The 25,765-nt window shown below is 37.2% G+C and overlaps 3 protein-coding genes across 8 annotated transcripts; 2 read left to right on the top strand and 1 right to left on the bottom strand.

Annotated features, from left to right (window-relative positions):
- Positions 1-4,655: 4,655 nt before the first annotated feature.
- LOC147387931 (protein S-acyltransferase 21-like) lies at positions 4,656-8,850 on the bottom strand. 2 transcript variants are annotated; one of them, XM_086420769.1, is made up of 4 exons: positions 8,336-8,850; positions 6,572-6,685; positions 6,006-6,026; positions 4,656-5,966 (listed from the first exon to the last, which is right to left on the bottom strand). In XM_086420769.1, exons 1-4 carry the CDS (start codon positions 8,378-8,380, stop codon positions 5,895-5,897), a joined length of 252 nt encoding a protein of 83 aa, XP_086276895.1. In that variant the 5' UTR covers positions 8,381-8,850; the 3' UTR covers positions 4,656-5,894. The 2 variants fall into 2 exon arrangements, with proteins under 2 accessions (XP_086276895.1, XP_086276894.1); XM_086420768.1 differs by having other exon boundaries at positions 4,668-6,026; positions 8,336-8,830.
- Positions 8,851-9,085: 235 nt separating this feature from the next.
- LOC147387930 (transcription factor bHLH144-like) lies at positions 9,086-14,295 on the top strand. 5 transcript variants are annotated; one of them, XM_086420767.1, is made up of 5 exons: positions 9,086-9,258; positions 9,417-9,455; positions 9,681-9,780; positions 10,245-10,432; positions 12,982-14,295. In XM_086420767.1, the coding sequence occupies exon 5, from the start codon at positions 13,259-13,261 to the stop codon at positions 13,967-13,969; it is 711 nt and encodes a 236-aa protein (XP_086276893.1). In that variant the 5' UTR covers positions 9,086-9,258; positions 9,417-9,455; positions 9,681-9,780; positions 10,245-10,432; positions 12,982-13,258; the 3' UTR covers positions 13,970-14,295. The 5 variants fall into 5 exon arrangements, with proteins under 5 accessions (XP_086276893.1, XP_086276890.1, XP_086276891.1 ...); XM_086420764.1 differs by having other exon boundaries at positions 9,681-9,800; XM_086420765.1 differs by having other exon boundaries at positions 9,399-9,455; positions 9,681-9,800.
- Positions 14,296-18,180: 3,885 nt separating this feature from the next.
- On the top strand, positions 18,181-18,501 carry LOC147387929 (uncharacterized). The gene has a single exon (XM_086420254.1). The coding sequence runs from the start codon at positions 18,181-18,183 to the stop codon at positions 18,499-18,501; it is 321 nt and encodes a 106-aa protein (XP_086276380.1).
- The last annotated feature ends 7,264 nt before the right edge of the window (positions 18,502-25,765 follow it).

Below are 25,765 nucleotides of genomic sequence, written 5' to 3'. Positions count from 1 at the left end.
AGGTAAACCAAGGCCAAATGAATTATTTGTTCATCGAGCAAGTCGTTCAACTGTTTAGCCTAAAAAATTCAGCCTTCTGGATCATCTCCACTGAACCTTGGAAAATCGATACGAAGTGGATGACCTTATATTGGTATACCGCTTTGTTGATTTTCTACTCTTTCCTGTATAATAGTAGGAACATGTGGCGCTTCCCAAACTAGCGGTTATTTAGAAACCAAATGTTCCAAGGTTGTTAGAATCGCCTGCATCATTGTTTTTCAATTTGAAAATATTGATGGTTAGTTGTTCAAGGTGAGGCTCAAATGATTCAATTTTCGTACTCAGCTCCTTAATAGCCACCATCTTAGACACCAAGATCTTTGGCTATGATACTAGATGATAGGATTCTTGAATCCTATGCAAAAGTTTGATCCACTCAAGGAGAATCTTCTTCCAAACACTAATTTATTTATTTTATATTTTGAGAAATACAAATTATATTAATTAATATATAGAGTTTATGACTCCAACAATTTGGAAAAAAAATCTTAAATTAATAAAATAAAAAGAGTCATAAATAAGAAAATCCTAATTGACAATAGATTCCTCAATTAATAAAATTACTAAAATAATATATCTTATTATCCTAACATATTAAAATAAAATATTGTATCCTAACAGTACTTATGAATTTTTGAATTCGAAAGATCAATAGTATGTGGATTGGAGTAACTACCATTCATTTTTAGCAAATGGTGTGAATGACCACTCGAAAAGTATTTTAGAAAATGTTGATTTTTTTTTTATCATAATGACTCTCGAACGGATAAAATAATCGATCTACCTAAGATTTAGGTAATGGATTTGATTATAGATTGAGGAAGGTGTTAGGCACCCTTCTCTCTCCACCAAAAGTGTTAACCTTAAAGCTATAATTATTTTTAGGAAAAAGAAAAAGAAAATAAAGGTTTTGTACCATTTAAACAAAGATGGGCATTAATTTTGGCCTAAGTCATGATAATCACTGAGGGAATCTTAACCATGACTTTGCCTTAAAATCACACATCTTTGAAAAATTAATTTTGTAGGAATTTTTCAATTTACTACCTAACCTAAGCCTTGATCATTTAACGATCAAAACTCTTCCAATTCTATCATTCAAATATCAAAATTAACTTAAAACTTTAAAGGTACTCACTTTAAACTCATGTCATTATTTCTTTTTATAAATGTATAGGGGGTGGAGCCCCAATTGTTAATTTAGTAATGAAAAGTTTATATTCTTTTTATGAATATACATGGAGGTGCGGAATCCTATTATTTACTTATTGATGAAATATTGTTATTCCTTTTATGAATATATGAGGGGGTGAAGTCCTATTGTTAATTTATTGATGAAATATTATTTTTCTTTTTATGAATATACAAGGGGCGGAACCCCATTGTTAATTTTTTAATTAAATATTATTATTTATTTTATGAATATATTAGGGTAAAGTCCCATTTGTTAGTTATTGATTATGCTAGTGAAATTATGATGTTATTAACTTTAATTTTTATTATTCATTAAAATTATTAATTATGATTAAAATTAAATTAGTTCTTATTACCTTTCTTTTACATGTAAAATTAATTTTCAACGTTAGATTACATAAATTTCTATGATAGAATAATATATATCTTTAATATATAAAAATATGCTAAAAATATTGATATCTAGCTAAATTAATTAAATTTGTGAATTATATATAGATAAATTTTTTATAAGAAAGACTAATTTTAAACAACCATCCATTACTCGAGTAAGAAATGACCCTCGTGATGATGACATGCAACGATGTTCAAAGCATAGTCATGTTGAAATCAACCTAGGTCTTCCTTCAGATATTGGGTTACGAATGAAAATTTTAGATTATAATTCTAATGATCAAGATGAAATTTGAAGAGCCTACTTACAAAAAAACCTATGTCAACTTCGTGAACATAATTTCATCAAAGAAAATTTGGGAAGATGTCACGTTATTTGAATTCAACTTGGTTTAATAATTTTGGAAATTGGTTAAAGTATAGTATTAAGAAAGACGCTGCATTTTGCTTATTTTGCTATTTTCTGATAATTGATTTTGAGGAGCAAGTCAATTGTGATTCTTTTATTACTGTGAGATTCATACATTAAAAAAAAGAATGAAAAATTTGAAATCCATGTTAGATACTCAAATAACACCCATAACAAAACTTAGAGAAAATGTCAAGATTTAATGAACCAAAATCAACACATTGAAGTTGCTTATTTACGACAATCTAATCAGACTAGAAAATAGTATCGAATTCGTTTAATTGCAACAATCTATTGTAATTGATTTCTTTTAATTCAAGGGTTAGCCTTTCAGGGTCACGATGAATTCAAATATTCAAGAAATCATGAAAACTTATTGAATTTCTACAATTTCTTTCAAATCATAATGAAATTGTAAAAAAAATTGTATTAAGGAATGCTCTAAATTTTTTGAAGATAATATTATATGATACACAAAAGGATGACATGCATTGTATTGCAAGTGAAACTATCAATACAATAATCAATGATTTTAAAAATAATCTAGTTTTTATTTTGATTGACAAATCTCGTGACGTATCAATCAAAGAACAAATAACAGTTCTGATTTGTTACGTGGATAAAAAAAGGATATGTTATTGAGTAGTTTCTCGGCATTGTCCGTGTTAGTAACACAATGACTTTATCATTGAAAACAGTAATTAAAACATTATTTTCAAGACATAGATTAAGTATGTCAAGATTACGCGGACAAAGTTACGACAAAACTAGTAATATGAGAGGAGAATTTGATGGCCTCAAAAGTTTCATGATGAAAGAAAATCAATCTACTTTTTATGTCTACTGTTTTGCTCATCAACTTCAGCTAATACTTATAACTGTTGTAAAAAATCACAGTCAAATTGATAATTTTTTTAATATTCTTGCTAATTTGTTGAATGTTGTGGAAGTTTTGTGCAAACACCGAGATATTTTAAGAGAAAAATGGGCTAGTAATATTATTCAAACACGGAACATTGGTGAAATTTCAAATTGACGTGGTTTGAATTAAGAAACTAGCCTCCAACGAGCTAGTGATACACGTTAGGACTCACATTATGATATTTTGATGAGTTTGATTATATATTTTCTTCTACTGTTGATGTGTTTTTGATTGTTGAAGAGAATGACATAAATTCTAAACAAAGTGGTGAAGCAAGTGCCTTATTAGATTCGATTCAATCTTTTGACTTTATATTCATCATGCACTTAATGAAAATTATTTTGGGAATTTCAAATGAATTGTCACAATCACTATAGAGGAAATATTAAGATATTATAAATGTTCTGGCCTTGGTTAAAGTATCTAAGTAACAGTTACAAACGACGAATGATATTTGATGAGAATTTTTACTTAAGAAAGTTTTTTCTTTTTGTGAAAGACATGATATTGTTATACCGAGTATGGATGACATATATGTAGTTTGGGAGCGACCACGATGTAATGTTGAACAAGTCACCAATCTACACAACTATTGTGTTGAATTATTTTGTACAGTATTAGATTTGCAACTTCAAGAGCTTAACAATCGTTTTATAGAGAGAAACACCAAACTACTTCTTTGTGTGGCATGCTTGAATCCATGTGATTCATTCTTTTGTTTTAATAAGGATAAGTTGATTCATCTTGCTCAATTTTACCCATCATAATTTTCTAACGTGGAGCTTATGGCACTTGATAATCAACTTGAGACTTATATACTTGATGTGTGCTTTAACAATGAATTTTTACAACTTAAAGGAATTAGTAGCCTTGTAGAGAAGTTAATTGAGACAAAAAGGAATAGTATATATCAATTGGTGTATTTGATCGTGAAATTAACTTTGATACTACCAATGGTAACTACAACCGTTGAAAGAACTTTTAAACCAATGAACATAATAAATAATCGATTGCGTAATCAAATGGGAGATAAATGGATGAATGATTGCTTAGTTACCTATATCGAAAAAGATGTGTTTGATATCATTGATAATGAGATGATCATTCAACGCTTTCAAAATATAAAAACTTGACGAGAACGATTATAAAGATTTATGTATATGAATCAGTGATTAGATTTTTTTTGGAAACGATGTGAAAATTTTATGTATATATTACGAGTTTATACTTTTTGAAGTGTTAAATTATTGAAAATACATGTAGTAAGTGTTAAATTATTAAAAATACATGTACTAAAAGTTACGTTCTATATATTTTAAAAATCAAAATTTAATATTATTAATGAGTTCATAATTGCCCCTACGAAAAATAAAATCCTAACTCCGCCCCTGCACTGGGCCTACCACTGATCTCATGAGTGCTTGTTCGAACCAAAATACGTAATTCAAATTTTTTTTCGTAAATGGACCAAAAATAGATGTACCATGTGGCATTTTGAGGGATGATTACATTAAGTTTTGATATCATATGATGACAGTAAATCCACTTGAGCTCTACCCGTGTTGGACTCGGATGGCCCAACGTCACACATCCCAACAACATTAGATTCAATAACTAACCACAATCAAAATTTAACCCAACATTCAAGTTAACCTATTATTTTCTCTAAGCTGTGTTTGGATTGAGGGAAGGGGAGGGAAGAGAAACTCATTAAGGGAAGGGAAGGGAAGGGAAGGGAAGTTTCTCTTCACCCTGTTTGGATTGAAAGAGAAGAGAAGAGAAAAAATCATGTTTCTCCTGTTTGGTTAGGATTCATAAGAGAAGAGAAAAGAAATTATTATTGTCAAATGACTATTATACCCTTCATAATCTAAAAAACAAAATTCTTCTTGTATAATGATACAAAATATAAATAACCAAACATTCAAGATCAATTTGAGGGGTACCTTTCATTTGAATGCGTATAAATGAGAGTTTCTATTGTCACACCCACTTTTACTAAGAACATCCTAAGCAAAAGTTGGTGTGGCAATATAATCTCTCTAATATAAGGATTTTGTTAATCAAACACACCTTAAATAATTTTCCTTAAAATAGAATAACTCCTTCCATATATTTTTTTTTGGATTACGACCTCCTTCCATGCATTTCTAGCCACTCGAACAAAATTAATTGATTTGAGGTTAGGATTAAATGCTTTAAGGACGCGCAAAATTTTCCATGTATGACCCATGATTTGGACAGCTTAATGTTATGAAAAACATTTTCCTTACTTAGCTTAATAAGATTTTAAGCTTTCCTAAGGGTTGTTTTGCAAAACTGGATTACCACATTGGCAATCCAACACCTCTAGATTTCTTGGAAAAACTCAGATAAAATAAAAAAGAAAGAAATTGGATCTTATGACCACCGAACCTCCACGGTACTCCTAAATTTAAATTTAAAATGAAAAATAATTTTTTTAAAATATTTAATTTATGAAAGCTCATGGAATTTCATCCTCTACATCATCGAAGCACTGGATCATGTTTTTGTTTTATTTTTATGCCACAAGGTGAGCCCAAGGATAGCATTATGTTTAGCTAATGAGGAACCATGTCTTTTTGCTACACTTTTATTAACACAAGAAACATTTTCCAAGGACACATATAATAAGTATTTTTCAAAAAATAGGCAGACTTGAAAATTAACTTAATAGAAAAAATCTATTAATTTCCATTCAATTCTGACACATGAGTGAACCAATAACAATGTTTTCACTCACACATAACATTTTAATTTTTAAATACGGAAACTCTAGTATCAAAACTAAGTTCTTAACCACCTATTGAACCGACAATCAATACATCAAAAAGGTCACTTGAGAACCCAAAAAACAAAAAAAATATTCTGGACATGCAAATGATTTCCTCTTCGATAGAATTGTTGGCTACATTAAAACAGGCTTGCTTCCAGCTCATTTAACTCATCCATGTCTAGTTCATCATCATCATCAGGAAGTACTTCGGCATCAATGACTGGAGATTTCAGGGTACTTGGCCCTTCTGTGGCAGAATTGTTCTTGGCCTGAAAAGTTGAATTTAATTAAAATGTGAGCATTACAAAATTTGAACTCATTAAGGCTAAGAGGAAGTTTAACGTAGACGGGTAGAACATGCGAGAGAGCTAGAGGTGACATCTCAACCACCTATTATAACAAGGAGGTCCAACAATGTCACCCTATCCTCCTCCCTTAATCAAAGTCTTTCATCTATATACATTAATTGAAGAAGACACCCCTGTACACATGGAAAAGCTTTGACCAACTATATAGCAAGGCCTTAGTTTTTAAGACATAATCATCCACATCATCCTCGCTCACAAACATTCATTGGTTTCTCTCCTTCCAAATCTCCCACCACACAGCAAAGTGTATATGTCAAGAGAATCCTCCCATTTCAAGATGCATACACTAACTGAATATATCATTGAAAAGTGGGACTAATCCCTGCAGATATGCCCAGCCACCACAAACAGGAGTATTGGATCAAGTTGTGGGAAGGGAGACTCAAACCTCAAAATGCACTACTTGAACTATTCTACTGCCCTCACCCAGAAATAACTGTACTTACCAAGAAAGTGTAGACACCCATAGCCACATATTCATAAATGACATGTCCCAGGAATGGTGCAAAAAAGGAGTAGAATGCAATAGCTAGCAAGAAAAACACAATTATAGCCACAACCTGCAATCAAGAAAGATAAGAATGAAGCAGGTTTCACAAAGCAATTAAAGCACAGGAGAGCACCCAATAGCTCTTGGCATTGGTTTTGGGGGTTCCTAAACCATCAAGCAATCCATGGCATAGAAACCCTGAAACTATTTAATATAATACCATACATTGAGTCTCTTAACCAATAGAATGAATGAAAAGATTGGTAAATTTTTTTGAATTGAAAGATAATCCATAAATATCAAATCTATAGAAAAAAAGAAAAGTAACAAAATGAAAAAGATGGGTTGTTGATAAATTAATCCATTTAAATCCAATCCAGATCTTGTTTGAATAAGAAATGATAATGCAATCAAGGCCTGCTTATTTCCTAATTCCTAGAACAATAGAGCTTTAAACTTGCTACCCAGGATACCATAACTACAATGGAATGTGCATCTTATCAATAAGAATGAATCATGTTACTCTAATAAAAAAATTATTTACTAAAAAAAAAACCGAATGAATCATGGTACTGATCTTAAAGATCTCAAGTAAGAAGTTTTTTTGTTGTGTTGCAACTTGCAATAGAAGTATAGGTAGTAAGCACCATGGTGGTTAATAATCTAGTAAAAAGGAGTCAAAATCTGTATATTTTAAACGACCCATTCTTTAACTCCTAGAGACGAACCTTATCTTGCTACTGACCCAAGTAGGTCTAGAGTTGATAAAACAAACAAATATCTAGCTATTCAAGAGGGTGATGCAAACCATTTTCTATTCACTAACCAATCCAAATACTAGACCTTTTGTATAATGTGTAACAGACCATATATGGGATTCAACATTATGACTCATCATTGTTACCAAAGGGTGCTCGGTCAAAATTTTCCTAACATCTTGAAGTCAAGATAACATCCTTCTACTCTGGTATTTGATCTCCCACTGCAACATATTTATTTCCAATTCCCAATGGAAGTGAATAAACTAAGATATTACAAATATTGATTCAATTGAAGTGGTTCAATGGAAAACTAGGATGTGTTTGCACTCTGAAACCCAACAGGTGACACACATCTTACAGAAGCTCAGCCTCAAATCATTCCCATTCAAGGTGTCTTCACTATATAGAGGCTTAAGCATTTTTAGTGAAATGAAGCCACTACAATGAAATGTGCAATCACATCAACATGAGGTGTACATGTAAACAAAATTGATGGATCAAGGTTTTTAAAAAATTCCACTAATTCCATGACAAGGGCATAACACCTTACATGGGAACATTGCACCACACAAATCCCTCAGCCAAGTCACTTAGAAACTCTTCAAAATATTGAAGAAATATAGACAATTTAGCAACTCAGACCAAGCAAAACTTCCACATCTCGTGAACTACAAATATATATTAATAACAAAACCCACATTGTAGAATTCTCTTAGAAACTCTTCAGGGGCAGAACTTTCAGAAACGAAGAAGACAATCCAATAAACTAACACTACAAAGAAAACGAGATATATCTCCATAATCCAAATTCGAAAATCATTTTTTAGAAGATAATAAGGATCACCGAACGATAAACAGCAAAACGCCATAAATCCATTGAACACCAAAATCCATCAACAACAAAAAAAGCCAAAATTTCCAAAAATTATCAGAAAAAAAATCAGTAAATAACGATGTACCTGAAACGTGTGAGCAGGGAGTTGCCACCCATGATGCCTAGCCATGACAAAAACCGAATCGAAATGTCGAAATCAACAGCATTAACAGTTAAAGAAGAACACAGAATCCTTTAATAAAGAAATCCAGAGCAGATCTCTAGCCCTAAATGTAAAAAAGCTACTAAATCAGAACTGATCTATTCTTCATTTTCTTCTATTTTGATCACAGAAAAACAAAGTTCTTGAACGGTTTTGAGATATGTCAATCTCGACCCATATGTTTAAATCCTATTTTCAGATGATCTATGAACTTGATTTGATTATCTCTTCTAGGGTTCCTGCAGTTTGAATAGTGGATCGAGGAGCCCTGGAAACGGAAGAAGAAGGTTTTAGTCTGGTTTTACCATGTTCGATGATAGTGTGCTTTTCACCGCAGCGTTTTATCCAAAATTTCTGTTTTAGTTTGGTTTTACCATGTTCGTCTCCTAGTAGAGGTCGCCGCCTTCATCCCTTCTCTAGAGTTTCTTCTTCGTCCCTTCTCTAGGGTTTCATTGTGTTTTAGAACTTGGGTGTAATTAGTAATAGTTGGCCTGCCAATATCATGTTTTTTTGAAAATTTTGACAATGTTGAGGACAAATTTGGAATCAAAATTTTGTTCCCTTCCCTTCCCTTCCCTCCTCGTCACTCCGATTTTTGGGGGAACAAAATTTTATCATTTTTCCCTTCCCTTCCCTCCATTTTTCTTCTCTTCCCTCCTCACTTAACAATCCAAACAGGAGAAAATCCCTCCCCTTCCCTCAATCCAAACACAGCATCCTCTCTCGCTCGTAATCTTCCATCCTTGCAGAAGAAACTCCAAATCGATACGAAAAGCTTCGATTTTTCGGGTTGATTTGATCTTGTTATCGGATTCTCTGTGTGGAAATATTCCCAGAAACCTTAGGTTTGCCTCAATTAGTGATTTTTCTCTAGTTCTGACGAGTTTCTAGGGTTCACAGTAGATCTAAACTACGTTTTACTTCTATCTGTGTTGGATTTCTTCTGATTTTATGGCTGATTTCATTTCCTTCTGATTTTTCGAAGATTTTGTTAATTTTACAGATTCCGCCATCATTTCTCATGGTTTCTTGGATTTAAATGGTGAATTACATTCTTTTTTTTCCCAGAATTTTGGTGTCGACTTGGTTAAGTTCTGCTAATTATGTTTCGATTTTGTTCTCCGTTTTTGAGGGTTCTGTAATCTCTGTTTTATTTTAGCTTTTGTTGGATGTAAATTTGTCATTTTTCCATTAATAAACAGCGTAAACTAATTTTAATTAGGTTTTTGATTAGCTAATGCTGAAGCACATTTTTTTTGTTCTGTAGATCTTGAATCGAAGGAATCGATCAGAATGCCTTGGACGTCTTCTTTTACTTACTATAACAGGAAGAGTGTTTGCTTGAATGTGTTCTTCCGTGTGATACTGTAAGCTTGGAGTTACTTTGGTATGATTATTGATTTCTCTCTCCAAATTTTACTCAGTTATACTCACAAAATTCAGAATTATTCTAAAAATTCGTAAGATTCAACAAATCCAACCGATTAAATCAGCGAATCGATGAATTAATCAACAATTTATCAATTAATTACCGAATAGGGTAGCAATTTTATCGATCAACATCCAAATTTTATCATCTTCAACCTTCAAATCTGAGGAACAAGATAGGGTTTTTAGGGAGTTTGAAGATGATGGGTTTTGGGAAGAGACCAAAAATATCATTTGTATGGTCCTTGAAAATTTCCCAATTTTTTATGAAACTTTCCTAAACTTATCCAAATTAAATAAACTGAACCCATATAATTTTTTTACACTAAATCTGAACTTGGTTAATATGCTCATGGTAAGGATATAGTATTGAAGGTTTTATGGGTCTTTTGTTTTTTTGTAGGTGAATTACTTTTGGTTTGTGAAGGGGTTCTCTGGATTCGTTTTCATCTAATTTAATATACTGGTTTTGGAGGAGTGAGAATGTACATTGCGATTAACCTTAAGAGATATCGAGCTGTGAAAAAGGTTGGGAATATTACAATGAACGTCAGGATCATTGGGTATTACCAATTGATGCAAATTTGTCAGGTAAAATTGTTTTCGTTTATGTATTTTATGTCCTTACATAATTGAACCAATAATTTTTTAATCCTTTCCCATTTTCATGATGCTTTGACTTTGAGCATTTCCTTCGATTCACATCTTTAGATGTATACCCTTCATGTTGTGGGTTTTTATTGGTTTTGTGAGAAATGGAAATTCCTTAGCAGTGGATTTTGAGTAATATTAAAATTAATTCAATTTATTAATAAGAATTATAGTGCAAAGAATTGTAGTCGATTATTTCAGTTCAGAAAATTTGAAGTAGTTCAAGTTAATGCCTATAAATCCGTGTACCACATTCAAAAGCAACCTCACCCTTGTTCACACATGAAAGGAAGAAGAGCCCATGCTAGCAGCAGCAGTGAGCAAGTGGTTGCTCTTGCTATTGCAAGAAAAATATATTTAAGAATACTGATGATCACATTATTTCTTCTACCAAGAGCGATGTTCCCCGGCTCCCATTCTATTTTGCCTTCATAGTGAAGAAGATAATATGGACTATGAAGTAGGGAACTAGGGATTACTGTTTCCAGCTTTGTGAAAAGGACACATATGTGTCGGTGTCCAACATGGATAAGGGGTTTATGATACAACACCTTTAAGAAGCCGAAGCACCGAAATCTGTACGAATGATATATTTTAGCCATATGTAAATCAAATAAGGAAAGAAATTTATGAAAAGTAAAGAAAACCATAAAATCCAATCTATTAGAGTTGGGCAAAATAGGTTGGACTACATCACTTAACTTCTCCTCCACCAAAAAAGTATTCACTTGAGGATAGAAGGGTGTATTGCATATTCTTCATAGATATTTCTACTGCCATAATAAATTAGTATTCAGAGAATGGATTACATGAAGCCATCAGCCCTTTTTTGTTTTATTTTATTTTTAATTTAGAAAAAGACGACATTTCCATCCGTGTTTGGGATGTGTCTGGGTGTGTCTATGGCGATGCCTGTTCAACCTGGAAATTTTCCTACAAGTGCCATGTCATTATTTAGAAGGGTAATGTCAAATTTTTTTCTTGTTCTCGTTTCATCATAAATATATGTTGAAATGACTATACTGATAAAAAAATAATGTAGAGACGGTGCCCTAATTTATGAACCTTACAGTGGATTCAGTTGATGGGATTTGTGCAACGATATCCATATTTTTTATTTTTATGGACTAAATGTCTCAATAGTCATTACACAAGAGTTGGGATAATATATATTTATTTTATAATCTTTTCCCTTTATATCTGTGTATATACAAATCTATATAATAAAACACAACTGTGAACCTCACTCTCTTTATTCCCTACAAAGAGAGGTTGGAATTGAATTTCTTTACGAATCTCGAGGACCTTAAACTTTTTGTCTATCCTTTTCCAAGAATACCCTTCCAACTTTATTTCCTTTTCTCTTCTAATCCCCTTTTCAAAAATACACTTCCACCTTTACTATCTTTTTTCTATTGCCTATTTTCCAATAATACCCTTTTAAACTTATTGTCTTTTGTCTCATACCCCATTAATCCCAAAGTGAGGTTAGGATTTAATCACTTTATGAATCTCGAGGACACTTTTAATTCTATTGTCTTTTCTCTTCGAAGAATAGCCTTCCAACTATCCTGCCTTTCCCCTTCTAACTCTTTTTCCAAAAATGCCCCTCCAACTTTACTGTATTTCCTCTATTGCCTCCTTTCTAATAATAGCCCTCCAAACTTATTACCTTTTCTCTCCTACCCCCTAAACCCCAAAGAGCGGCACAGGCAAATTCTAGTATACATATATGATAGACCTTCTCTGTCAAATAATGTTATTTGGCTAATGAGGTTTCCACCTTGTTGGGCTCTGCATTCTTTTTCCCAGGGCTTGAAGCATTTGTATGTATGCTATATTTCAAGTTAATTGATGTTATCCATAGTCACCAAGTCGGGGTTTGGGAAAAAGTTGGCAAGGGAAAAGTGAAAACAAAAAAGAAAAAAAAAAAGAGAAAAAAAACACGAAACAAATCGGGAAAAAATAGTGTTAGGAAAATGTAAGTTTTTCTACTAAGTGGACGATTAAAAAATGTCTTTTTATTTAAATCGCGACTTTTCAAAAAGTCATGATTTAATCACCCGTCTTTAAAATCGCGATTTAATAACGACTTTTTGAAAAAAGTCGGCAACTATGATGTTATCTACATTCTTTTAATCTGTAACATGTATATGATATGCAAAAGATCAAGGTTCAGCATGGCATGTAGTTTTGTCAGATCACCTTGCCCTAGTGTGTTAAAAAAAAAAAAAAGAAGTGGTGTTGCGATGTCCGAATATCTTGTAAATTTCTAACATGCAACAAAAATTTTGGGGTTCTAGTGCACATATTATAATATAGAGTTAAAGATTATAGAGTGATTTATATGTATGATGTAAGTCACAAAAAATTGGATGATGTGTATTTCTCAATGATTTTCCTTCAGTTCTCTATTTCTTTTTCGGCATTTCATACATCAATATCATTCTGTGACTATTTATGTATTTATATTTTCTTTGACATGGCAGGCCGAGTACTTCCGCCAGTTGCTTAAGCCTGTTACGTAGTATAAATATCGCAAAGCACCAAAACCTAGAGACTGTCCTCACTTTTTTGATGAAGGAAGGTGGTGTCAGAAATGGAAGAGTTGTGTTATGGTAGCTGTTAAGTTAGGGTAGACAGCTTTCTTGTCGTCCCCGTGGAGATATCATGGTGCTCTCCTATTTAGTATCCTCAATACTGTAGAGAATCTCTTCCAAGTGAAATATTTGGCATCAACTTTGCACCCATTCAGTAGGACCACTCATGCAGAGGCGAATTTACCCTAAAAAGTTGCCATTCACTCGTTCAGAACAAATGAGTGGTGGTTACATTTACAATGCTCCTGTTGCACCCACTGTAGGTGTGACTCTACCACAGGGTATGGAGCGCTTGAGGCATTTTCACGGGGTTAGGCTCCAACCCTCTGATGTCTGTGTGAAGAACTTCATAATATTTGATCAGAGTGATGATGTACGTCAGATAATGTTCCACCCAACACTGACCCCTAAGTTCAATTGCTCTATCTTCAACACTGATGCAACTTTACTCCAAGATTATGGTGAAAGGAAAGATAAAGAAGGAGGCGAAAGTGGGTCAACTTCCTCCTCGCTGAAAGAAGACATGGAAGACATTGACACTTTGTTGAGCTTGGATGAAGTGGAACAAGATGATGAAGAAGAAGTTAGCACTGCATGGACTATCGGCAGTTGTGGAAGCAATTCCCCCGATTCATGCTCGAGTTATGGTTCCAAACCCAAGAAATTGAGGTTGTCTTCTTCTCCTAGTCGGAAGTCGAGCTCCAGCAGTAACGGTAACAGTGAAAGGAAGCGATATAGGATTAAGAAAATGATGAAGACACTACAGGGAATTGTACCCGGTGCTGAACAGATGAATACTGCTGATATTCTTGATGAAGCTGTTAGGTACCTCAAGTCCCTGAAAATGGAAGTGAAGAAGAACACTGAGTTTCAATAACTGAGCCCCGAATCCATCCCAAGAAGACTGAAGTCTATGCTCTATGTTACCATGATTTTGGAAAGGACTTTTTTAGTTAAGATAGTCTCTCACTTTTCCATCGTTGCATGCAGGCATTAGGAAGGTGGTCGTGTGGGTGTCTTTGGACATGTACTTGCTGATCTCTGCCACTTGGTTTGCTTTTCTTTCTGATGGGGTTAGATGTAATGCGTGATCTTTTCTTTTCTTGCTTTGTTTCTTTTAATCTCATTTCTGACTCTACCCAGTACTTTCAATGCTACATTGTCCTTAATTAATGTATTGTTAGTGAGTGTTACCTATTTCTATGTGGTGCTGTTGCTGTTTGTTGTAATTTCAAGGCAGGATTACTTTGGTTGCTGGTGACCGATGATGTTAAGGATCAAAACAAATATATTTATTAAAGAGTGGAGAAACGTGAGACTACTTTAGTGGGCCTTACTGTAAGCTTTCTTTTGGTTCTGTTTCCATATATGTTCTGGGAAAGCTGGAGACATGAATATTTAATTTTGTATGCATGCATGCGTGGTGCTGTTCCCTTTCCCCTCTACCCTTTAGCCCAAGTTTTAATAGTTTATGATGCTACAAGAAGAAAATCCTCCAACATTTAACTTTGGAATAATTTGTTTGTCAATATAATGCTTCTTTTAGACATTCATCTCCACTCCAGAATAGATATATGGTCATGATTCATAAAAGACGAATCGACAATGCAGTTATGGTTTGACCTTTTCTTGCATCAGGCACTGATTTAATTTGAACATCTAGTTAGATCCAAGCAAACAAAGAAGCTTGTTGCCTTTTGTTTGTCTATAATTTGAAGCTGTAGGGCTTTATCTATTTATTCAGTAACCTAACAATAATTTTCTTGTCCCACGCTAAGAAATTAAATGGGATGTTGTATCAATCTGATTGGAATGATGTACTTTTGTAGTTCTCCATCGATACAATGTGCTACAACATTATGGATGATTTTTTTATTTTATTTTTATTGCGAGTGATTTTTTGCTTGCAGAATGTACCGTTAATGCTCACACTCTACTCTAGTGCGACGTCAATTCTCACGAGGGTAGTTTTGTAAATTGGGGATGCATTCAATACACGTAGGCTCATGCAATTGGTGGATCCTTGATTCTCTGAGCAGAGTAATTTTTTTATTTTCAGTTTTTAACAAAAAACTTATTTTAGCTTTTCCTTATTTGATTAAAGGAAGTAAAATTAAAATTAAAATTAAAATTGACATAGCTGATGAGGCTGTATATATATGTAACCATAGATGATTTTTCATCGAGTTATGATTGAAAAGCATCTATGGCTGTGTGTGCACCTGCACATCAGCAATGTGAGAATAAAGTTAGTCCAGCACGACTCTATTTGAAATGTTGACATCAAAATTAAGTTGGTCTCTATTTACGCAGTAAAAATTAACTTAAAAAACAACTACTCTCTAAAACTCTTTAAACGTCTTCAATCAAAAGAAAATGAGATGTATGGTACTAATAATAACTTTTGTGGAGTGCTCGCAATTAGTATAAGTTCAATCGTTTTTGATAAATGTCAAAAGGGGTTAATCTTTACAAATCATTTAATTGAATTTCAATGGTCCAGCTTTGGAAAAGATATGGTATGAAATATCATAATCATCAAAATAAGTAGGATAAAATGAGATCACACGTCATGATGATACTTTAAACTTTGCTTGCCACTAGTATTGCAAGGATGACAAAAATTTACAAAGTTAATTCCCCAACTACGTTGTTATCCAATGTTAGAATTTTCTACAAAGTGATCGACCAATAAAAAATAAAATAAAATGCAACCTTCGATGGAATCCTTGGAAGGCGAATAATATACGAATCTTCTAAAGAATAGTAAAAATAATTGATCAAGAAACCTCAATCTATCCATCTTAATCCTCATGGCATATAGGAATGAGAGAAAGATACAACTAATAAGATGCAGCGATTGATTCAATATTAAAGTTTTCTATGTAGACACATACACATAGATGATCTTCCCAAAACTAGTACCTGACCTCAACTCCAATCCACCTCATTGAAGAGATGTAAAACGTGAAAAGTTGAAGGAATGTATAATGTTGATCAATAACCTTGGGCATAGATGATTGATAATTATTTAATGGTGGAACAATGGAGCTTGATGGGAGTATAAATAATGTATTAACATGCAAGATTGTGATGGAAAGAAAATTACGAAAAATTAGGACTCATTTTTTTTATAACTCCATTCTACTGACTCATGGAAGAACACATGATCCTAATCATGTAAATGTGGAATCCAACGGTCGGGATTTATGGGTACCCCAAAAGTAAATATCCCGGGAATAATCATCCCGAAGATATATACCTACTGTTGGATTTCACATTTAGAGTGTCAGGATTGTGTGTTCTACATGAATCATTTTCTGAATTTACATCCAACCAGTGGGATCGGGTGAGCTATGGCCTGGACCAAGGCATATGGGTCCCTCCCCCGGGCACGTGCAAGGCCCGCACATCACATGCACTAGGTAAGTGAGGGTATGCCCTTGCGGGTGGTCTTGTGGAGTCATTGCTCATACTGGGTATCAAACACACAATCTACGGACTCTCACCACTCATTATATACAAAATTGCCATTGAGCCAACACCTTGGGGTTAACGCGACGTGTTGGGGTTAACGCGACGTGGGGCCAAGACATGAATAAAAATAACTGATGAAATTAATCTTGAACCTTATTCCTTCCTTCAAAATATACATGGATCTCTTATTCAATTAACAATAAAAGAAGGGGACATTTTAGCTCGGGCGGTTTGGATCAGATTGGGGGATCAACCCAAGTCGGGTTGGGTGATTAACTACAAAATTTACAATTATTTGTCCTAAAAAGGATGATTAACTAAAGTTTGAAATGTGAATTATGAACGAGAAAGAAACAAAGATATTTTTAAATTATAGATGGGGGAAATTCTCGAATATGGACACGTGGCTCGGATGATGCTCAGAAACATAGACTCGAAGCTCAGATGGACTGATGTATGGGCCTAGTTGGCTAAACTCCTCAGATGCACGGATGTCCAGCTCGAACCCGCACCACCAATCCCTAAGGTAGCACGGATGGCGTGCTCCGTGAATATCAAATGCCAGTACAGGTCGGCGAGATGAGTCTGACAGATGTGCCATTGATTGACAGCTCTGACAACCCATACCATATCAGATCAGCTCTGATTATTCCAGGATTGACAGAGCAGTTGCAACTGCTCCTGTAGCTGACGTGTCAGAGAGTGAGCTAACTACCCTGAGAGTAAGCTAACCACTCTGGGTCACCTCAAAGCATGGCACTAAAAGCAATCAAGTGAGATGCTTATAAAAGGAAGAGGACCATGAGTAAAGGGAGGTTCGAATTCTTCTTCTCTCTAAACTAAATTAAGATTGAAAAAACTCTGATAAAGACTAATTTGATCGTCGGATGGGCTGATTTGCAGGTCCGCCCGAGCAGAGAGAGAGACGAAAAGTGTAGAGCAAAATCTTGCATCTACAATTTGGTGCGTCTGTGGGAATCTTACAAGGAGAAAAATTACCAAAATGGGGAGAGTTAGAGGCGAAACACTCGGAGAGCCATCAAATCCCTTACCAGCAGACTCACCTCCAAACGCGCAAGACCCCATGCTTGCAATGTACAACTTACTCACAAAAATGAGGGAGGAAATGCGCAGGGGTTTGGAGAAGTAGAATGATGAGATAACAAATATAAGGAGGGAAAATGAGGAACTCAGGCAAAGACTGGGCGAGCACGCGAAAACCGAAGAAGGCCCGGGTGCAGAGCAAAGCAGGGATCATACTGTCCGAACAGCGCGGACAGAGGCAGATTGGACAGAAGATTCAGCAGCGGTAAAAACGCACCAAGGGAGCTCAGAAGTTAAGGAAATAATGACAAGGAAGAAAGTGGAGGAAATGCTAAGAAGGAGGGACGAGGAGATGGCGCGTGGGAATGATCCCATGCAAAAAGTGCGTAATGCAATCCGGGAGTTCAAGGGGACACCGTTCTCACCAATGATAATGAGTTCGAAACCTATGACGGAATAAGGGACCCCATGGACCACATCCTTCACTACAGGAACCAGATGGTGCTGTACCAGAATCACGACTCGTTACTATGCAAACTATTTCCATCCACTCTAAGGCACAGGACCATGATGTGGTTCCAAGTGTTACCAGCTGGGTCCATTATGAACTTTTTCGAGCTAGAGGAAGCGTTCGTCGGTCAGTTCGTACATCTGCGGAAGAAGAAGGTTGGAATTAACACTTTATTCAATCTTCGACAGAAGGTCGGGGAGAGTATTCAATCTTTTGTAACTCATTTCCGAACGAAGGCACTGGATGTAGAGGGCATGGACGAGGCAACCGCTTGTGCGGCATACATCGCGGCAGTCATTCCGGGGACACGCTTGCACGAGTCATTGATCAAATCTAACCCAACTCGTTTGGAAGATTTGTATTTAAAGGTGGAGTAGTACATCCTCGTGGAGGAATCTGTGAAGGGCAGGAGGCGGAGCGCGCAAACAGCGGCCAATAGCAAAGGAGGAAATGAAGCATTAAAAACATCAACCCAACTCGGAGGGGAAGGAAGGAAGAAAAGGCGGAGGGAGTCGAATGAGCAGTCGAGATAGAAAAGAGGTTGGGTGTATACACCACTCAATGAAAAACTGTCTGTGATACTAAGGCATATAAAAGGCGACCCCAGTTTCATTCAGCCACCACGGGGGTATAGGGGGAAGCCTAGGAAATCGTATTGCGAGTATCATGAGGCTGAGGATCACCCAACCGAAGACTGCTACAGGTTACGCCATATCATCAGGATATGGTCGAAGCTGGGAAACTCAAGAGGTATGTCTCTACAGGGAGCAAAAGAAGGAGGGAAAGTCCCGATGGAGGTAAACGAAAACCCAGACCTAGGCGGCTGAAAGAAGGGACACACCACAATCCAGAGGAGCGCAGGATAGTGCATACCATCACGGGAGTGATGGGGGCTGGAGGGCCATCCAGGCAGGACATTCGGGAAAAAGTAAAAAAGATCCAACATATGGTTGGTATCAACCAAGTAATATCGGGGGCATGGGTTATGGAGACAACAGGCAGGGGAGCGGATGCATGGGTGATAGCTTTTACGAAGGATGACCTGAGGGGAACGATGATGCCCCATCAGGACGCACTCGTGATCGCACCCCCAGTTGGGAACGTCGAGCTCCGTAGAATACTAGTGGATTCGGGAAGTGCAGTGGATATTCTTTTCTTGAGTGCAGCAAAAAGGATGGGGATTTCAGAAAGTTTGGAACCGACCCAGACCCTAGTTTATGGGTTCAATGGGGCTCTCAGCAGCTCGGTGGGAGAAATTACACTCCCAATCACCGCGGGATCAAAAGTGGTGATGACAAGATTTGTGGTGATAGAGGCAGATGATGAGTGTCTCCAAACACTCAATTATACGCACATTTTCTGGATATTTATCTTGATTTTTGTACCTATTTCTCTATATTAAGATAATAATCATGATAAGCCTCAAACCACCACGTTGCATGTTAATTAGGCTTAATTATATATAAATAAATTCATTTACTAGATAAATCTAATTACGTGTGTTTCTTGTGCAGAAAATCAACAATTTGGAATCAAAATCTCAAGGCAAAAGCATTTGGGCCCACTTTGGAATGCCCTAACACTTGGAATGCCCTAATCCTTTGGAATGCCCTAATCCTTAACTCATATTCTCCTCTTTTGTCTTTTTGTGCAAAGAAAAGTGGAGGCTACTTTTAGACTCTTCTACACACATTTTTCTCTATAAATAGAGCCTTCATTTCTAGAGAAAGGGTCCCATCTTGGTTCTCTTATCCAAGACTCCTTTAATCTAAGGCTCTTTGCCTATTCTCTTATTTTTTATATTTTCATTTTCTAGTTATTTTCTTTTGATTAACTAGTCTTGTAAGAAGTAGAAGAAGAAGAAGTTGTAATTTTCTCCATGAAATGAAGAAAAGTTCTTTCATCTCTTGTCTTCCCTCTCTTGCAATGACATTAGGCTAAGTTCCCCTCCATTGGAGAGTGGAAAAGCCTAGAGCAAGTTCTTGTGTTATTTCTAATTTTATGCCTTTCTTTTATTTAAAATGCTTATGAATTCTCTTTAAGTTTCTTGCACATTTTATTCTTAATATAGATACTTTATGCTTAGATTAGATCAAGATAAAGTATGCTTAAATTAGATAATTTGTAGTAAGAAGTTCTCAAGAAATTCTACTTTGTTTTTGTTCCTTTATTTCATTTTAATTGCAAAACTTTCCGATCTAAGGAGCTAACACCAAGCCCTTATGATTGAGTTATAAAAAGGCTAGAGACTAGAAATTGCTCATTAACATGTTTTAGGTAGATCCACCTCCAATGGTGTTTTAATTCATAAGTTTACTTGCTTTTAATTTCATTTACTTTAGTTTATTTTCTAGCAATTTTACATATTCTTATAAGTTCAAAAATACAAAGAAAAACAGTTTTAATTCCTTTTAGTTAATTTGAATTTTATCTTCTTAGCTTAGTTCTATTCCTCCTTTCTCTTGGGTTCGATCCCCTACTTGCCCCACAAGTAAGGTAAAACTAAGATTATTATTAACTCCGGTGAGAAGAACAATGATAGTCTCATCAGCAGACTCAGCCTATAATGCAATCCTCGGGCGAAGATGGATACACGAAATGAAAGCAGTCCCCTCAACATATCACCAGGTAATTCGGTTCCCGAGTCAGGAAGGAGTAGTAGAAGTCAGAGGTGACCAGGAGATGGCGCAGCGGTGTTTTCATCTAATCTTGAGGCAAGGACGGGGAGCCGCAGTCACTCCTCAGAAGAAGATGAAGGCATCACCTGCCGAAGGGGAAACGTCATAACAGTTACAAAAAGAGCCACAGTAGGAGCGGCTGACAACAGTTGAGGAAGTTGAGACCGTAGACCTTGGCGATAGTGGAGGTCAGCTGGTTAGTATCGGCACCACAATATTGCAGGAGGAGAGAGTAGCATTGGTCCAGCTACTAAGGGCAAATAAGGACATATTCGCGTGGTCGCTCGAGGATATACCAGGAATAGACCCTTCGATCGCGTGCCACAAACTGAACGTTGATGCGGACTTCCGACCTGTTAGACAGAAGCCAAGGAGATTGTCGTCCCGACTAAGATAGGGGGTGAATGAGGAAATCGAGAAGATACTGAGGGCGGGATTCATCAGGGAAGTAGATTACCCAGAGTGGATAGTCAACATAGTCGCAGTACCGAAGAAGGACGGAAGAGTGAGAGTTTGCATTGACTTCACGAATCTCAATAAAACATGTCCAAAGGACAGTTTCCCTCTGCCAATGATCGATAGATTGGTCGATGCTACGGCCGGGCATGAGAGAATGTCGTTCATGGATGGATACTCGGGATATAACCAAATCCCTTTAGCCGCGGGAGATCAGGAGAAAACGTTGTTCATCACCGAGCAAGGGTTGTACTATGCGAGCCTCCGCGGCATGAAGATCATGTACGGAAGCATCGCGTGCTTCACCAAGCTTTGCTACGGCATGCTGCGCTTGAAAGAAAAACAAAAGATAATAAAGAGGTTAGAAGTTGGAAAGCATATACGAGTAACAAGAAGAGGGGGAACTCACCGCAACTAGCACTCAGAAAGCATCATTATAGAATTTTGCTGGGTCACCGGCAAAACCTCGACGTGTCTTTTCCACGTCTCTCGGTAGGGCAGAAGCCTAAAAAATAGCCTGCGCTACCATAGGGTCTGACAGGACAGAGTCCCGATCAATCACCGACCTTCGCCCCACCATGGGCCTTACCACCCAGGGAGAAGGCGGGGGAAGGTTTCCTCTTAGCTCTGAGCCAGCAGATGAAGCCTGAGATGGCTCGGTTGCCTGACTGGGCCCCTCGAGAGCTAGAAGTGGTGGAAGAAGTAGTGCTGGGCCAGGGGACCAGGCCCCCTCCTCAACCTCTTAAGGAAAGGTTGGTGGTCTTCTTCTCCTTTATGATGGGCCACTCCCCCCACAACAGGTGTCCCCGCTGGTGTGCTCGCTGCCAGGGTAGGAGGAACCTCTGGGGCGTCATCCTCGGAGTCTGACCCCAAGATCGGGGGTGGACGCTTGGATTGGAGGGCCATGCCTGCGGGCCGGAGGGATGGAGGTAGAAACTCGGTTACGTAGCTGAAGAGCTCGGGGTTCGATAACAAATGGGTTATCACCACCGACTCTTCTGGAAATTTGTCCTTGCTCGAACCTGTGAACACATTCAAGCAGTGAGTAATAAATCCCAGGAGATCAAGGAATACAAATTATAGAAAGATAAATGATAGGAAGTAAACGAGACTCACCATGAGGATTGAAGGAGTGGTGCGTCAAGGGGGAAAGCTCATCCCCAGGAACACTTTCTTACTGACCGGACAATTGAATCGGGAATAGAAACCATTCCTTGTCCGAGTCAGGAAGCTCGATTAAGGACGGTTTCCCTATCCTCTTGGAAAGATAAAAGAAGCCTGGCCTGCTCGGACATTTCTTGAGGGCAAATTGGGCCCTAATATCCGATAGGCCGAGTTGCAGACCTTCTTCCAATCTGTCATTCATTAGCTCGAAAGCTTGAATTAGACAGAAGAAGTTCCCGCTCATCTGGCCGGGAGCCCTCCTGAAGAAGTTCAGGACCTCTCGAGTTAGTCTGCTAAGGGGAACTTGGAGGCCGGCCTTCAGTTGTCCCCAGTACACCACAGTGGTACCTGGGGAGCATTCACGTTGGACAAAGGTCTCGTCCACATAGGACAAACCCACACTGTTGGGGACACCGAAGGCATCGCGGACGGTGTCCAGTGGAGGGCGAACGGGGGAATAAGACTTCCCCCTGGCCATTTAGAGGAGAAAAGTAGAAAGGAAGAAAAGGGGCAGAGGAGAGAGGAGGGACCTTGACCAAGTTACCTTTTCGCTGTTTCCTTCTCTTCAAAAGAAACCAGGAGCTTCAGGCCGCTGCATAGCAGTTGACGGAATGGCACTGCGAAGGCGCGACGGAGGCACGAATGAAAGCAGAGGAGACGCGAGAAAGTGAATGGGCAGAATAATGGCAATGTGAGTGAACGTAAAAACGAAACAAGAAATGGGTGGGGTATATATAGACCTAAGGGACCTCGAGATGCGCATTTAAAATCGACGGGCAGGGTTTCTCAAGCAAATAATGATGAGGCATTAAATACTGGGAGATCCAATATGACCGTTCACCCCTTGCACGCGAATCAAGCTATTCGCAGAGCACCACGTGTACTCTATACATAATTGCGCCGTATAAACCAACAGACAAGACACACCTTACGAGAATAGCCCCACCGACCGTTGCCCTCAAAAAACAAACGGGCTAAGTAATGATTCGACGTAGTAAAATCATTAATCCAGCTGAGACCCATTGAGAGTTTGCCACGTGTCAACTTTCGACCTTTTTGGATTAATTTCTCGAGCACCCGAGCAATTTGCCCGAGCCCTCGAGAGGGGGTATTGTGGGGGGAAATTCTCGAACATGGACACGTGGCTCGGATGATGTTCGAAAACATAGACTCGAAGCTCGGATGGACTGATGTATGGGCCTAGTTGGCTAAACTCCTCAGATGCACGGATGTCCAGCTCGAACCGCACCACCAATCCCTAAGGTAGCACGGATGGCATGCTCCGTGAATATCAAATGCCAGTACAGGTCAGCGAGATGAGTCTGACAGATGTGCCATTGATTGACAGCTCTGACAACCCATACCATGTCAAATCAGCTCTGATTATTCCAGGATTGACAGAGCAGTTGCAACTGCTCCTGCAGCTGACGTGTCAGAGAGTGAGCTAACTACCCTGAGAGTAAGCTAACCACTCTGGGTCACCTCAAAGCGTGGCACTGAAAGCAATCAAGTGAGATGCTTATAAAAGGAAGAGGACCATGAGTAAAGGGAGGTTCGAATTCTTCTTCTCTCTAAACTAAATTAAGATTGAAAAAACTCTGATAGAGACTAATTTGATCGTAGAAGTGGGCTGATTTGCAGGTCCGCCCGAGCAGAGAAAGAGAGGAAAAGTGTAGAGCAAAATCTTGCATCTACAATAGACATATTAAGTTTGTGTTTCCTCAATCCGACGTTGATGCTCAAACCCAGCCTGACAAAGTATTTTTTGCCCCAAACCGAGCCCAGCCCCTAACTAATATGCCCAAACCTGATCCAAGGTCAGTTTGAACCCATTAGGTTTGGGTTTGGTCCACCCAAGTTGCAACCCTAATACCCCTTTGGCTTTTTGCGAATATTCTAGGTATCCTTTCAAATTGATTCCTACACCCCTGATGGATTCTTCAAGAGAGTTATTATTGCCACATCAATTTTTACTAACGACACACTAATTGTCCCCCATTCATTTGGTGATTTATATAGGAATTGGTGAAGCATTAGTAAAAGCTGGTGTGACAATAGTAGCTCTCTACTTCTATAAGAGACTAACATAAAATGTCAAAATTGCCCTCTGCTTTAACGTCCAATATCTTTGTTCCGCTCTATTTGCAACTCTTCTCTCTGTTTTGCACATTACTAGTCCCAACCTTAGATAAAGGGAGAGGTTACATCATGTTGGTTGTCAGCTTCTAATAGAAAGAAAAAAAATATTAAATGTTACACGTTTGGCTCTACGTATGTTACAATAAAATCAAATGACGAATTGGTGCAGATTTAGCTAAGTAGGTAGTGCTTGCGGAGTATTGATCCCAAGACCTAAGTTGAAATCCCATTGAACCGCAATCATCTTTGCTGACTGTTACAACTCCTTGCTTTCCTATAATAACAATAATAATAAAAAGTGGTGATAATATGACTCCCCCACGTGGCATATTCAATCGACTCCCTTGGTGTGGGGCATGGTTTTAAAACTTGATTTCGCGTCTCATCTCGTCCAGGCCCGATACTGAGTCATCTCGGACGAGTTTTCCGATACGTTTGAGACGTCTTGTGAGACAAATAAAAAAATTGAACGTGAGTCCTAATTCTCGGTCAAAAAAGTGACTTTGTGAGTTGGTCTTGTTCAACTCCGATACCAAGTTAACTCGGGCGATACGTCTCGGTCTCAGACGAGTTTTAAAACCATGGCGTGGGGTGTGCTAGAAACATTGATTGTGCAGTTGTGAATACTGACGCACATAATCTATGGTTTTGACACACTCCACATCAGGGGAATCGATTGAGTATGCCATTTGGGGGAGTCATATTATCACGACTCTAAAATAAAACAAATGGCGTTGTTAATAAAGAAAAAGGCTAATGATAAATCAACGTGGCAAAACATACATGGTTTGTATGCGATAGACGTGTCAAGGACACAAAACTATTGATCATTTTCCTTGTGCATTCCAAAGAAAAGATGTATGGTTCTATGCCTTTGCCATCATGTTAGTCACGTACAAACTGTGTATGTTTTGCCACGTAGATTTATCATGGCTCAAAGAAAATTTTGGTAAGTTTATAAAATATTTTCAAAATCGTCATGTGTTTTTATCCCCTTCTTAATTGGTTCAATGGATGTTACAAATAAAAAAAAAATGATAGTTAATTGTAAAAGATTTGTCAAGTGATAAAATCTTTTGCTAATTAATATATCATATCCGTGTTGGACTGGAGATTTGCTGTTTAGAAATTTATGTGCTAAACTGATGAACCAATGGGATGGTGCCATGAATATATAGGGAACCAAAAAGGAAATTTATTGAAT

This window comes from Akebia trifoliata, chromosome 13, assembly GCF_017979445.1.
Source record: "Akebia trifoliata isolate Shusen 1 chromosome 13, ASM1797944v1, whole genome shotgun sequence".
NCBI classification, from domain to species: Eukaryota; Viridiplantae; Streptophyta; class Magnoliopsida; order Ranunculales; family Lardizabalaceae; genus Akebia; species Akebia trifoliata.
The sequence above is the reverse complement of the archived record's forward strand: the minus strand, read 5'-3'. Positions and strand labels throughout refer to the sequence as shown.

Bases quoted from the DNA above. Each gene is read 5' to 3' on its own strand.
- LOC147387931 (XM_086420768.1), bottom strand. From the start codon at position 8,380: ATGGCTAGGCATCATGGGTGGCAACTCCCTGCTCACACGTTTCAG. The intron at 6,686-8,335 runs GTACATCGTTAT...TCTTGATTGCAG, and splicing joins TCCCTGCTCACACGTTTCAG to GTTGTGGCTATAATTGTGTT. The intron at 6,027-6,571 runs GTAAGTACAGTT...TCAACTTTTCAG, and splicing joins TGGGTGTCTACACTTTCTTG to GCCAAGAACAATTCTGCCAC.
- LOC147387930 (XM_086420766.1), top strand. From the start codon at position 13,259: ATGCAGAGGCGAATTTACCCTAAAAAGTTGCCATTCACTCGTTCAGAA.
- LOC147387929 (XM_086420254.1), top strand. From the start codon at position 18,181: ATGATGTGGTTCCAAGTGTTACCAGCTGGGTCCATTATGAACTTTTTC.